This window comes from Orbicella franksi, chromosome 14, assembly GCF_964199315.1.
Source record: "Orbicella franksi chromosome 14, jaOrbFran1.1, whole genome shotgun sequence".
Taxonomy (NCBI): domain Eukaryota; kingdom Metazoa; phylum Cnidaria; class Anthozoa; order Scleractinia; family Merulinidae; genus Orbicella; species Orbicella franksi.
In genome coordinates this window covers 25001-38000 of record NC_138158.1, presented here as the reverse complement: position 1 = coordinate 38000, position 13000 = coordinate 25001, and the positions used below count along the sequence as shown (strand labels likewise).

At 37.0% G+C, this 13000-nt stretch overlaps 2 protein-coding genes across 4 annotated transcripts in view; one reads left to right on the top strand and one right to left on the bottom strand.

Moving 5' to 3' along the window:
• Positions 1 to 7596, bottom strand: part of LOC145467803 (uncharacterized) — an 84633-nt gene extending 77037 nt beyond the window's left edge. Inside the window, exon 1 of the mRNA XM_081451413.1 lies at positions 5184 to 7596. The gene's annotated coding sequence lies outside the window, so the exon portion shown is untranslated. The remainder of the gene's footprint in view (positions 1 to 5183) is intronic.
• Positions 4200 to 13000, top strand: part of LOC145467802 (DNA repair protein RAD51 homolog A-like) — a 19029-nt gene continuing 10228 nt past the window's right edge. Inside the window, exons 1-4 of one of the 3 annotated variants that reach the window (XM_081451391.1) lie at positions 4200 to 4639; positions 8945 to 9200; positions 9550 to 9641; positions 11105 to 11412. In XM_081451391.1, coding sequence (XP_081307517.1) covers positions 4556 to 4639; positions 8945 to 9200; positions 9550 to 9641; positions 11105 to 11386 — 714 coding nt within the window. In that variant the 5' untranslated portion in view covers positions 4200 to 4555 and the 3' untranslated portion in view covers positions 11387 to 11412. Of the gene's footprint in view, positions 4640 to 8944; positions 9201 to 9549; positions 9642 to 11104; positions 11413 to 13000 lie in introns of those variants that run through there. The other 2 variants (XM_081451393.1, XM_081451392.1) reach the window with 2 other exon arrangements.

Sequence of the window (13000 nt, the reverse complement as noted above, 5' to 3'; positions counted from 1 at the left end):
ACTAAAAACTGGTGTTATAACCAGGAGCTGTGGAATTGGAATGAAAGGAGACAGTCCATCTTCATATGCTGTCTCTACAATGTTGTAGCTTTGAGTATGCTTGTTGAATTTTCTGTTATTTCTAAATATCAATTATTTTCTTTTATGTTTTGGAAAACTTTTCTCCAAAATGTTCTAATTTTAGTGTATGATTGTTTAATTCTGCATTTCTCATCTGCCAGTTTTAGGCTGTAATATAATGTTGATAATATATTTTAATTAAAGATTGCTTTTTGTGGTTTTGTTTCTGTAATTAATGTACAGCTATTTGTTTGTGGTCATCTGTTTTGTCTATTGCATGTCTCATGTTATGTGCCTATCTCATTTTGATACAATGACTGGTTCAAAATAATCACTTCTGTGGTTGTCCATAATTACTGACTGATTATTGATGTTTTCCGAAAGGACAGCCCAATTTGTCAAGACATTTAAGACCCAAGATAAACCCTAAATAATAGTAAACTCAGGGTTTTTTTTTTCAAATACTGTGAAAGTCTTAAAACTTTTCTCATTGTTATGGTAACTATTCGGTCCAGAGTCTATCAACTTAGCATTAAACAAGGACAATGCCATGTGAAACAAGTCCACAGTCAGTATAGAAACTTTGGATTACAGTATTGTTTTAGTTTTCTTTGAAAAATGTTATTCTTAGGCTCAACTAGACCCAAAAATCAATTTTGAGCCCTGTAATACAGATAAAGTGGTGGGGTAGCATGTTTCAATAGCTGTCTTTTTTTAAATATTTGTCTCATACTAAGAATGAACTGTAGTGTAAATGGGCCTTGAGTATGAGCATAATAATCACTGTTTTACTGCTTCAAAATTTCTCAGTGAAATTATTGTTTGATGCCCTATTCTCTCCAAGGACAGACCAGGATATTCATTTTAAAGAGAAGTGACCATTTTAAAACTTTGGTGTGGTATGGCTGCCTAGTGTCAACTTTTAATATTTAAAAAATAGAAGACATGTACCGTGTTCTATCGAGTTATAGAAACACAAGTGGAAGTTTGAGACAACAAGAAATGCTGTGGGAACACAAACCGCAGGCTGCTAATTCTGTGTTTCCATCGAGGTATAGAAATACGATTTTTAACCAATCAGCGCACGTGTTTTCTTAGTACTGTTTTCTGAAACATTATGACATACTTTTAGTTATTGAAAGATGTATAATTAAGTGCATGTAGTGTGTTACTCTAGTGAGCAATCATTCCTTGTGACTAACCATAATGCCCTCATCATTTAGGTAAATGTCTTCTGCGCATAATATATCAAGGACCACCCTTTTGGGATATGCATATCCTAGTTGGAGTGCTTTTTAGGTTTGGTCATCAAATTGAGCTTTCTCTTTCTCACATTTGTGAACTAACTAGCTATTATAGTGGAATTTTGTAACTATACAAAAACAATATTAATTGTCTCGGAAAAATTAAAATGATTTGTAACCATTGGATGTAAGGCCTGTGTGTTCAAAAATATAAGAACCTGTTCAGCCTGACCGCCAAAATTCTAGGTTCTTATATATGGGTTTTTACTGTATTCCAAATTACACAAGAGCCATTTTCACCCCATTGACCAGAAATGAAAGAGTACACAATTACTGCACTATAATCACAGGCAATGATACATATATTACATATGTTGACGCAGTGCACAAAAAGTCAAATATATTCTGATTAAATAAACTCTGTCTCTTCAGTTCACTGTAAAATAATAAAGTACAATTTTCAAGCCACAAGCAAAAATGTAAACAGTAACATGCAATTTCTACCAGACCGTGCCTTTGTGACAAAATCGCCTCCAGCTGTGGAGAGTAGCACATAAGATAAGCTACTTTTATTTAAGTTATTTTCTACACGTAGCATAAGTCCAATTTTCGAAGCATTCTCATACATGGTCTTATATACGGCTAAAATTGTAACGCAATCGCCAACAGTCTATTGTCACGTATTATAAATCGTATTCAACGTGTGGGCCACCTGTGATAAGCTCTGTTACCTGGGTTCCTACTTACTTTTCTCATTCCTTTTTTCCCCTTTCTAAAAAGCGATGCCAGTGACCCCAGAACTCCCAGCCTTCCTCTATTCATCAATTATGTGTTCATGTCATTTCACCATGTCCATCCATGTTTATTTACACCCGGGATTTACGGTAATCCATAACTGGGCGCATAAATTATGCGTAACGCAACGTTTCAATTCAGCTCTCTTAAATTCTCCTGCCCGTTTCTCGTCTAAAAATTTTTGTCACCGTTTGAATCATTCGAACATTAATACGTATAGATCAGTTTTTGGATTTTCAATAACTTCTTTTTCGGCGGTGGCATACAGTCAAACCTTCAGGAACTGTGCTATTTATAAAATTAGGCTCTCTAAAGAAAGACGTTGAATGTCAAATGAAGGTATTGTTTTTCTTTTGATGATTTTGAATGTTAATGCGTATGTAAATGTTATTCTTGAACGTTCCTTACGCGCAAATGAAGGTCATATTGGTGTTAATGAGAGTTTATTGACCATAAAGAAAGAAATTTGGACACAAATGAATGTTTATTTTCTGTAAATGAACAGCAAAAGGTGTAATATGTCGACATCGTGACTTTTTATAGACCACAACAGCAGGGACCTTATACAAACCACAACGGCAGCGAAAAAGTCGGAAAACAAAGGGTTTAAGGTGGCTGAACACAGTTTTTGATACCTGTGTTTCATTCACCTTTTTCTCTAAAAGCCCTTGATCCCTCGGTCGTCAAAAATGGCAGCAAGCTAGTCAACAACACAAACTTTGGTTTTTTGATGGTTAAGCTGACGTATGTGCCGTTGCCATGGCAACATGAATAAATATAAACAGGCCTTTAAAATCGGTTTTGTTTATTTGCAGAAAATATAGTCATTAGATTTTCTTTAAAATTTGCATGCAACAAGCTTGTAACGATTCTCACAAGTTAACACCATTTTGCTGATAATTTAACAGAGAGATCTTTAGTTATCCCTTGTTGAAGGTTCACTGGAATATCTAGAATTTCCTTTGTCAAAGTTCAATTATTTTTAATACTCCAGTTACTTATTTCCTAAAGTATTTTCGAGCCAAATTTCGTGAAATTCTAATGAGTGGTTCTCGAGAAATAGGCGTATTTCCGAGAGTGCAATTTTCATTAAATCGCAATTTTTTGACTTACTACGCATGCGTTGCATTTAGCTGGGTTCTTTCGGTAAGAAAAAAAAAGCTGAGAATTGCTGGGTCCTTTGCATCGTTACCTTTTCTAACATATCTTTGTAATAAAAGACTAAAGCCATTAATACACTGCGTTTAATTATAGAGAAAAATAGCACACATAATGCGGGTGTTGAGTAAATAAAATGATCGCTCTATTGACGGCACGTTTGTTTTTTGCAATCCTTGAGCGCGCGCTGAATTGCATCAGCAAAAGCGCGTGCGAAACTGTGTTCGGCCACCTTAATGAGTCGCACAATGGTTCTGCACGCGTTATAAATCTTTGTACATTTCCTAGCCAACCTATGCAAAACAAACAACTTCACCACGGGGGCATTATTTTTATCAATTGCTTTCTTCACGAATTTAACTGTAGCTAGTATTTCTCGACATATAAGTGAGAAGATTCTAAAGAATTTCAAGTTTCGAATACGCGTCACCATCATCCTTGCGTGAGATGTCCAACTCGCTGTGATTGCGGCCAAAAGAACTAGCGCTGAATAGTAAATTGCGAATTTGCATAATTTCCGACCTCGTGAGGTATACCCAAATTTTCAAACATACTTTCCTGGAAATTTCCGTTCTATTTGATTTTCTGAATTTTCGGCTGAAATTGTTCGCTTTTCGGAAATTCAACAATTTCCGGATTTTCTGGGACCTTTCCCTGGAAATTTCCGTACCATTTGTCCCCGTTTCGAAAATTTCGGAAATTTTGGTACACACTAGTACCTAAGGAACAACTGGTAAACAACAACCAACTCTTCAACAGTTGACCACGGGAACCTCATTTCGAAAAGGAATGAAGTACTCTATTTAACACAAGTAACAGGTTTCCACTTACACAGTTAAAACGTTTGAGCTTACCTTATCGTTGCATTCATTTGCTTTTCGTTGGTTTTCCTTAAACGAACGGTGCAAAGCTGTGTCATGTCGAACAAACCTTGCAGTAGACAACAGCAGCTACAGTGTTAAACAGATATATCAAAGTTACCTTCAGTTTACCGTAAACTAAATGTTAGCAACAAATTTGGTCAAAAGTACGATAAATAGAACTGACCTCTACACTTGGTTTTTAAAATCTCCCGCGAGCAGAATCCTTCAGCTTTTCTTCTACCCAGAGTGCCCCGCGTGAATGCGTGCTCCGCGGTTTGCCTCAAGGAAAGGAAAATAGGCACACTTTGTTCTTCTTTACATGACGCAAATTTTGTTTCTCGCTTCGGTTCAGACCTGGCGTTGCTCGTTCACAAATCTTGAATTTGCCTGTTTTTTTAGCTCTCGGCCTGCTGTATTATAATTTCTGGTGGAAAAATGCAGCAGGAAAGGCAGGGGGAAATTGAAGATGAGGTCTCGATGGAAGAAAGTGCTGGACCATTGCTTTTCAACAAACTCGAGGTACAACGACAATACGCTTCTCAAAGAGTAGCTTATTTAAAGCCTAAACTCCCAGATATTGGGACCAATAACCTTCGAGTTAATGACCTAAGTTTACCTTAATCCGTTGATATATCACTCGTTAAATTTTCTGCTACAGTCAAACCTGTATATAGCGGTCACCCTGTGTATAACGGTCACTGAACAACTTCCCAAAAATCGTCCCCTATATTTACTGTTAAGTTGACCCACATATAGCGGTCACCTGTATATAACGGACGCGGTCACCCTTTAGACTTCCTGAATCCACAATTTCATTATCTTTTTCCTGCATATAACGGTCAGGAAATTGGGTGACGATTAACGAATAATGACAAGCTTTATTCATGTGCTCGTTGAATAGCAGCCACCAAGGCAGGGGCCTCACAAAAATACAAATGTTAGTGCTAAACACAGTTACTAATACATGAACACACTTATTAAAGTTAAAGGAGAAGGTCACTCCAAAAACTGTGTATTTTTTTCCATCACCAATAAAAAGTTCACATTGAGTTGAGTTACCCACCATCGTTTTAGCCTCTGAAGTACATGCGATCCCAATGAAAAAGAAGTGAAAAGTTTGACACTGGGAGTTGTCATTTTGAAAGGATCTTGAAGGCCAGGCCGTATATCCGTGACGTCATTCAGTCCGAATTGGTGCAAGGCTCTAAGGCTAAAACTCTCCTGTTCTGTTCTAAATTCATTTATTCAGTTGTGAGCTAAAATGTTGGGCCCCTGGCTGTAAAAGCCGAACTGAAAAGGATAGGAAAAGAGGAGTGACTTTCCTTGATTTGCCTGCAAAGACCAAAAAAATTGCCAAAGAAGTGGTTCAAACAGCTATGTTGGGATGAGAGATTCATGCCAAAAAACTCAAAGATGTGTATGTGTGCAACGAGTATTTCACAGACAACTCTTTCAAAACTGAACACCGATTTGAGCTTGTGGTTGGAAACACAAGAAGGAGGTCATTGAAGAAAAATGCTTTCCGACAGTTTTTCAACGGAATGCCCTTGCAAAGGCATGCATTACAAGTAAACGATGAATCGCAAGGAACAAAAAGAGGTAGCTATCAATTATACTTTTCATTTTTTAAAAATATTTTTGCCTGGCAGAACTCTCATTGACTTGATTTGGTAAATGTTATTTCTGCACAAGAAATTGAAGCTCCTCGCTGGATGGGGACTCTAATTTCAAGGAAAATCCTTGGGGCCAGCTGGCCCCTAAGTTTTCAGGTTTGGTCACCAGCACAAGTATTTTAGTCGCCAAAAATTTTCAACCCTTCAGGCTTAATATATTTTCACGAAAAGACACTAAAACGCTCTCTTTCTGTAATAACAGGGAAAATGGCTGAATAAAATTATTTTCTTCATTTACCAGTCGCACCAGTATTTATAAAAAAGCTTCCATGTTGCAAAGTTTGATTCATTATTTTTCGTAGACTAGCGCAAGGTTTTTCGTGTTTTCGTGTTCATTGATGCATAGCAACTGCACCCATTTTTTTTGGGTGAATTTATTAAATTTCTTAGGGTACTGTGGGAACTTCAAATGCCCTGCAGATTTCTTTAAAATTACATATCACACTAACCTGCTTCAGTTTTCTTTTATCGAAAAATCATTTTTTCAATTTATAAATCTTTTGTGTGAGCTGAGAACTCAGAGCGTGTTTTGTTATTAAAATAATTGGCCTTGACAGCCAGGGATGAGTTAAAATACTTACAAATTTTAAATGCTGTCTAATTTGATTTGAAATACATTGGAAGAAGTAGTTAATTGTACATCAGTCCTAGCGATATATCGACAATTACCGATAGCAAGTCGTGCTATAGCGAAATCCCATATTCGCATGTAAATAATATTTTGTCTGAAATGTGATGCAATTTGTTTTCAATTTTATCAACACAATTCATCGTTAATTAAGGATGGTTTTTTTTCATTCACATTATTTTTTGGAATTACAGTTGCTAATGAAAGCAGTGCCACGGTAAAAAATGAAGCTGCAATCTTACTGCATGCTTTATCAAGTAACGATGCCAGTAAACACGACACATGTGATATGAAAAACACACTTGCAGAGTCAATTTTCCTTCCACTGGTTTACGCACGTAAAAGTTGTGTATACTTTTTTCTTCTGTCCAAAATTTATTACATATGCTTAGCTTTCCAACAATGCAAATTACAATTCTCACAAAAAATCTCAGGTACTGATAAGGAATGTCGTCAATTTCACATCAGAGACGTCGATTTCACTTCGCATCTTACATGTAGAGTCACTGCGTATTTCACAAGAGTCCACGTACGTAGTCCATAAGTGTAAAGAAACCTAGGCAAACACATACGAGCACGAGCAACAAGTATCCAAATCTTATAAGTAAAAACACAGACTTGTGAGGTGGAAAGCATCTGCCCGATTTAAACACAACATTGAAAACTCATCAGTTTCTGTGATACCAGAACTCCCTCCGCATTGAACCGCCAGTACTCGTTAAACTGAAGACAAATCAGATCAAAAGCACTAAACTGGGGATTTATTTAAGCCACCAGTTCAATTCTGAGAACAATTTACAATTAAAAATAAACCTCCTCTTCCACTAACTGCGTCTATTACAATTGTACTGCAAAATGTACCTTCCATCTTGGTGACCTACTCCAGCTGTTCTTGGCAACAAACACATTCTCTTTGCATCGGTATGGTTGCACATCTCTCACAAGGACAACACAGAGCATTTTCCAACCAATCAGTCAATTCAACTTGATTATTATCTCCCACGGAATCACTAGCACGTTCTGGCTTCAAGAGCAGCCATACTAAAGCTCAAAAGAACAAACACATTCTCGGACGGAATGACGTCACGGATATGCGGCCTGGCCTTCAAGATCCTTTCAAAATGGCGGCTCCCAGTGTCGAACTTTTCACTTCTTTTTTATTGGGGTCACATCCACTTCAGAAGCTAAAACAACTGTGAGTAATTCAACTGAGTGTGAACTTTTTATTGGTGATGGAAAAAAATACATGGCTTTTGGAGTGACCTCCTCCTTTAATGACATACTACATGAAATCAAGCTTTGGGCTCCAAAATATCATAAAATTATAATGATTTTTTCTTCTTGAAATCCATATTGTTACGTTGAAAGATTTTCGTACACGGAAACTTAGATCCAAGTATCCTGCACCTCCCTTAAAGTACACCACGGACATTTAGTGGGCCTTTTTTAAATCATGTTTATTGTGTTGCTGTTACTTATTATTGTCAATAAAACGTAAACTGAGTGACTATTCTACATAAAAATACTATTTATTGACTTCCAGGGAGGAAACCTGTGTACAGCGGTCACCCTGTATGTATCTGTCACCTGGCCATTTATCAACGGTGACCATTATATACAGGTTTGACTGTATTCGAGGTTTTAGCTTAAAATATTAGGTTATGCAAGACCTGCATGCATAAATTTGTGTCAAAGTTAGCTCGCTTTTATAAGTAAGCTTCATGATGTTTCAATGTTGTTTTTCTCTCTGACACCAAACTCAGTTCTCGAAACGTTACTTAACCATTTTTCTATTTCCTTGTTTTGGACCAGTGGCTAATGCGAGCCTTATACAATATTTTAATTGCTATTAAATTATGGAATGTGTACCAAGGGCCAAAATCAAACCATGTATACTAAGTAATCAAAACTAGACCAAGTGGAGTACCATTCAGGGAGCAATCATGCGAGTAATTTAAAAATAGGACAAGCACAAAGCACAAGGCCAATATGAATTACAAGCACAATTACTCCCTGAATTGTAGGACACGAAGTCCAATTACTAATTAATTGTATCTATGACAAATTGCGAAATTAAAAATGTTTTTTTGACAACTTCTTTTGAGGGCAAACGTATGTAGCGCATGCATTTCATAAGTTTTGAAAACTGTACGAAACATGGCAAAGACAGCCATTAAAGCATGTGCAATTGACGTGTGAATCACGTGGGTATCCAATTACATGTGTCTAGTTACAAAAAAGTTCAAATTGGATACCTGTAATTGGACACCCACCTAATCACGCGCTGATTACCTGGCAAATAGGAGTGCGGACAACCAATCACGATCGAGAATTTTGTTATAGATACTGTAAGTGACTGCATGTCAATACATTGATATTTGGCCAGTTAGTTAGTCAGACCCCATCTAACACAATCAATTAAACACATTTTCATTGTTAATTACACGTAATTCACCTGCTCAAAAGCAAGATCAATCATTTATACCAAATGTGGTGAAAACTTTGAAAATTACTTCATTAAAGGAGCATGGAATAAGTGCAAATGATGTCAAAAAACTACAAGAAGCTGGATTTCACAGCATTGCGTCAGTAGCACACACACCGAAAAAACCCCTGCTTGCTATCAAGGGATTAAGTGAAGCTACAGCTGAAAAAGTGTTCAATGAAGCTTCCAAACTGGTGCCTGTGGGGTTTACAACTGCCACGGAATTCCACCAATGGAGATCACAGCTTGTATATATCACTACAGACTCAAAGGAGCTGGATAAACTAATGCAAGGTATGCCTCATGCAAGAGTGTTATTTCTTACTTATAACGAATAAGTAACTAGCTAAGCAACATGAAAATGTATGGCAGCATGCCTAAACTTGTCTGTCTCACCTTGTATGTTCTGTTCTTTTAACAAATTGTTCAGTCAGATAATTATATGATATTTGATACTGATGATGTAATTTGATGGAGATTCTTGTAATGTCTCTGATGAGTTACATTGTTGTATTATGATAACATTTTAGCACCTTTTTTTAATTAATTTTCACTAATCACTTCAAAGCCTTCAGGAGCTTGAAATGGAACCAGCAAATGAATTAAATTTACGCTACAGAACCTGTATTTCTTTGCTCTGCAGGTGGCATTGAGACAGGAAGTATCACAGAAATGTTTGGAGAACTCTGCTCTGGAAAAACACAGCCCTGCCACACCATGGCAGTAACATGCCAGGTAATAGCTCGTCCATCCTAAGTTAAGTTTATCTGCTGATACATCAAGATCGTGTTCCCAAAGTAGGCACTTAAAAAGAATATTTAAATGGCAAATGACAAAAATTTAAAAAAATCAACCTTTTAATTTTTACAAAGTAGTGTACTTCATTAACTATCAAGCCAACAGTGTTCCCTGGCACTCTCGTATTCCTGCCCTCCGGGAGGGTGCGAAGGTGAGAGACACTAGGAATGAGGTTGCTGTCAAGCATCACTCAGATGACTGTTCACCCATGAAGTTGATGTCTAATGAGTCATGCCTTTGTGTTCAAACCAGCTAAACAAGCTTAACTATAGACAGCAGAAGAATTTTAATTAGTGATTATCGAGGCAGTACTATGTCCCCTACACTAAAGAAATCATCCAGGTCTGTCTAAAATAATAATACTTTGGCAATAAACTACTGGTGCCATTTTTTTTTTTGCTAAATCAAAGATTTTTTATTGGTTGCAACAAAATAAAATTACAATGAACATACTTAAAATAAAATTACAAGTCGAGCATTATCTTACTTACATAGTCACTATAGTTGAGCATAAAGTATGGATAGAATGCATTAGGGTCAGAGGCATCTCATACAAGAATCTTTCTCTTCAGACGACTATCAATGATCAGCTTTTGTTCTACCTTAATAACAAACTCGTCTATGTTTCAACGCTTAGAGTACATTTTCTGATAGTATAAGTAATATTTTGCCAATAATAAACAGTAATTAAATTTCACAATGCTGTTTTCAGAAATATTTATTACTATTCCAAACAATATCTCATGAGACTTTGGAGAGAAAGTACAATTGAATTTTCTATTGAACCAATCGACAAATTTGGTATAAAAGTCTTGGGTAAAATGGTATTGAACAAAGGTATGAAGGACTGAATCCGGCTCTCTACAGTATAAACATTTGTTTTTGTCTTCTAAACTGTAGGGATATAATTCCTTCTTCATTGTAACAGTTAGTCTATGAATCAGCGTAAAGTTAAATTCTCTCAATTTATTTTCACGACTTGTTTGTCCAATAAGAGTAAATTTTTACCTCCAATCAATGCTATCTAATTTTAATTCTTTTTCCCATTTTTTGGTCCAGTGGCAGTACAAGTACTACCATTAATGTAGAGCCAGTAGTAGTCCTTACGCTTCATTGTACACAGGTCAATGTTTAAAGACAGAGTCAAGAAAAACGTTGTTTCCTCAGTCTTGAAACTCTCTCTTGTATTAACTGAGGATCCTGCCTTTTGTAATAGGTGCTTAGGGATTGCCGAAACAACCTGTAAATAACTTAGAAAGTTAGATTTGATGTTCAATTTGTTTTGAAATATGCTAAATGTTAATGGCTTGCCATCATTCTGGTGCCACTTGATCACATTATGCACCTGTGTGGTAAGTTTAAATGGATAGTATGTCATGTTGTGTATTTTCATCCTGTAGCTTGCAAATGACCATGGAGGGGCAGAAGGTAAATGTCTATACATTGACACAGAAGGCACGTTGAGACCAGAGAGACTTCTGGCTGTATCTGAAAGGTATGGTTGGTCATTGATAATTCACAAGAAAAAACATAAGATCGTAAACATTATCATGATAAATTGTTGTTCACTACTGAGACTGGCAGAACAGAAAGATGCAACCAGGGTGATGAATTTGAACATTAAAATTTGGACAATCTTCAGTAGGTACTGCCCAACAGATCACAATTCATTATTGTCGTGAAACTTATTAGTCCACATGGGGTTTTTGTTTATGTTTTGTTTGTACAGAGTTCAAATGACATATATGATTGACAGTTGATCACGAGTATTTTTATATAATATCACATGTGCTTTTATAATTAAGTTAGTTGTGAATACAAGTCATGTAACAAACAAGCTTCAATAATCAAATGGTGTAATAGCCGCGAGATATAAAGGAGGTGATGTTGCTTCTTACTTGCTTTTAATATGTAAACAACATGGTGGGAGCTGCATACAAAAGATCGCAAAGCATGATGTTTCACATGCTGATTACGTCACCGGAAGTGCATTTGAAGCACATATCATCTCATCCCTCTCCACCTGATGAGGTGAGTTATAACAACATACAAAATAACAACACAATGGGATAAAGGAACATAACTATTAGTCAACAACAAAAGTTCCTTTGTTATTAGATCAGCATTGTTCAGCAAAGAGCAAGTTATACATCCAGCCTTTCCAGGGGCTTGCTAATCCTGCCACTCTGAGTTACATAACTGCCTGGGAGTGCGGTGGCTTGATTCTCTGAGGGAACTGAAATCGCAACAGTTGGGTTGGTGGCAGTTTGTACCACAGTTTGTTCATCAGTGTCTGGTTCAACTTCTATGTTGCTCTGACGGGCCAGTCGTATATGGGTTCTAGTGCGTCTCAGCCCTCTTCCAGTTGGGGTTGTCACAGCGTATGATCGGGGGACTCCTGCAAGCTTTTCTCTCACTTCAGCTGGTTTCCATTCCAGTGTCGTTTGATCCTGGATGGTTACTCTTTGTCCCTGTGCTAGTTCAGGAAGTTGCCTTGCAGACCTGTCATGGTAGAATCTTTGGAGCTCCTGCCTCTCCTCTAGTCTGGGGGCGACTACTTCACTTAAGGTGGCTCCATAGGGTAATCATTTATGGCGTTGCACACGCAAGTGTTATGTTTTGAATGCCGTTTTTGTATTTGTATTTACACCCAGTCCTCTCAAACTAATTACATGTAATAAGCAATGATTAAATAGTGTTTTACTATCATCTCTGTTAAAATTATTGGTTTTTGTCTTGAATTAGAAATGCCAAAACAAATATGTTTTTTTACTTTTTTATGGCTTTACTTGCGATTTTCTTGAATTTCCTTTGGTGAAATCTTCCAAAATTTTCACAGCATATCACTTCCTGTGGGACACGAATTTTAAACACGAAAAAAGTAGGGTTTGAAAAGGCAGGTTTTTCGATTTTTGCAAATTTACGTCTTTTACCGCTGCGAAAAAACTGGTCTTATAGATTTCCCTGAAAAACGAGCTCCGACCAAAGTAACATATTAACTACCAATCTGCCAAGTTTTACGAAATTTCACCGAAGGAAACGCGAGAAAATTCACTGTCAGTTTTGCTTGTTGTACTCATGTTGACGTAATAAAATATTGAAAAACACTGACATTTTCCTTTGAGCATGCGCAGATTACTCGAGCTTTCATCCTCAGCGCGCGTGCGATTGTAAAACTATAGGGAGCCACCTTAAGGCATCTCTGGGGATTTTCCTTGGGAGGTTGTCCTGGATTGCTCGACCGAGAAGTAGTTCAGCAGGTGATGGCAGTTTGTGATCAGTGGGTGTGGTTCTCA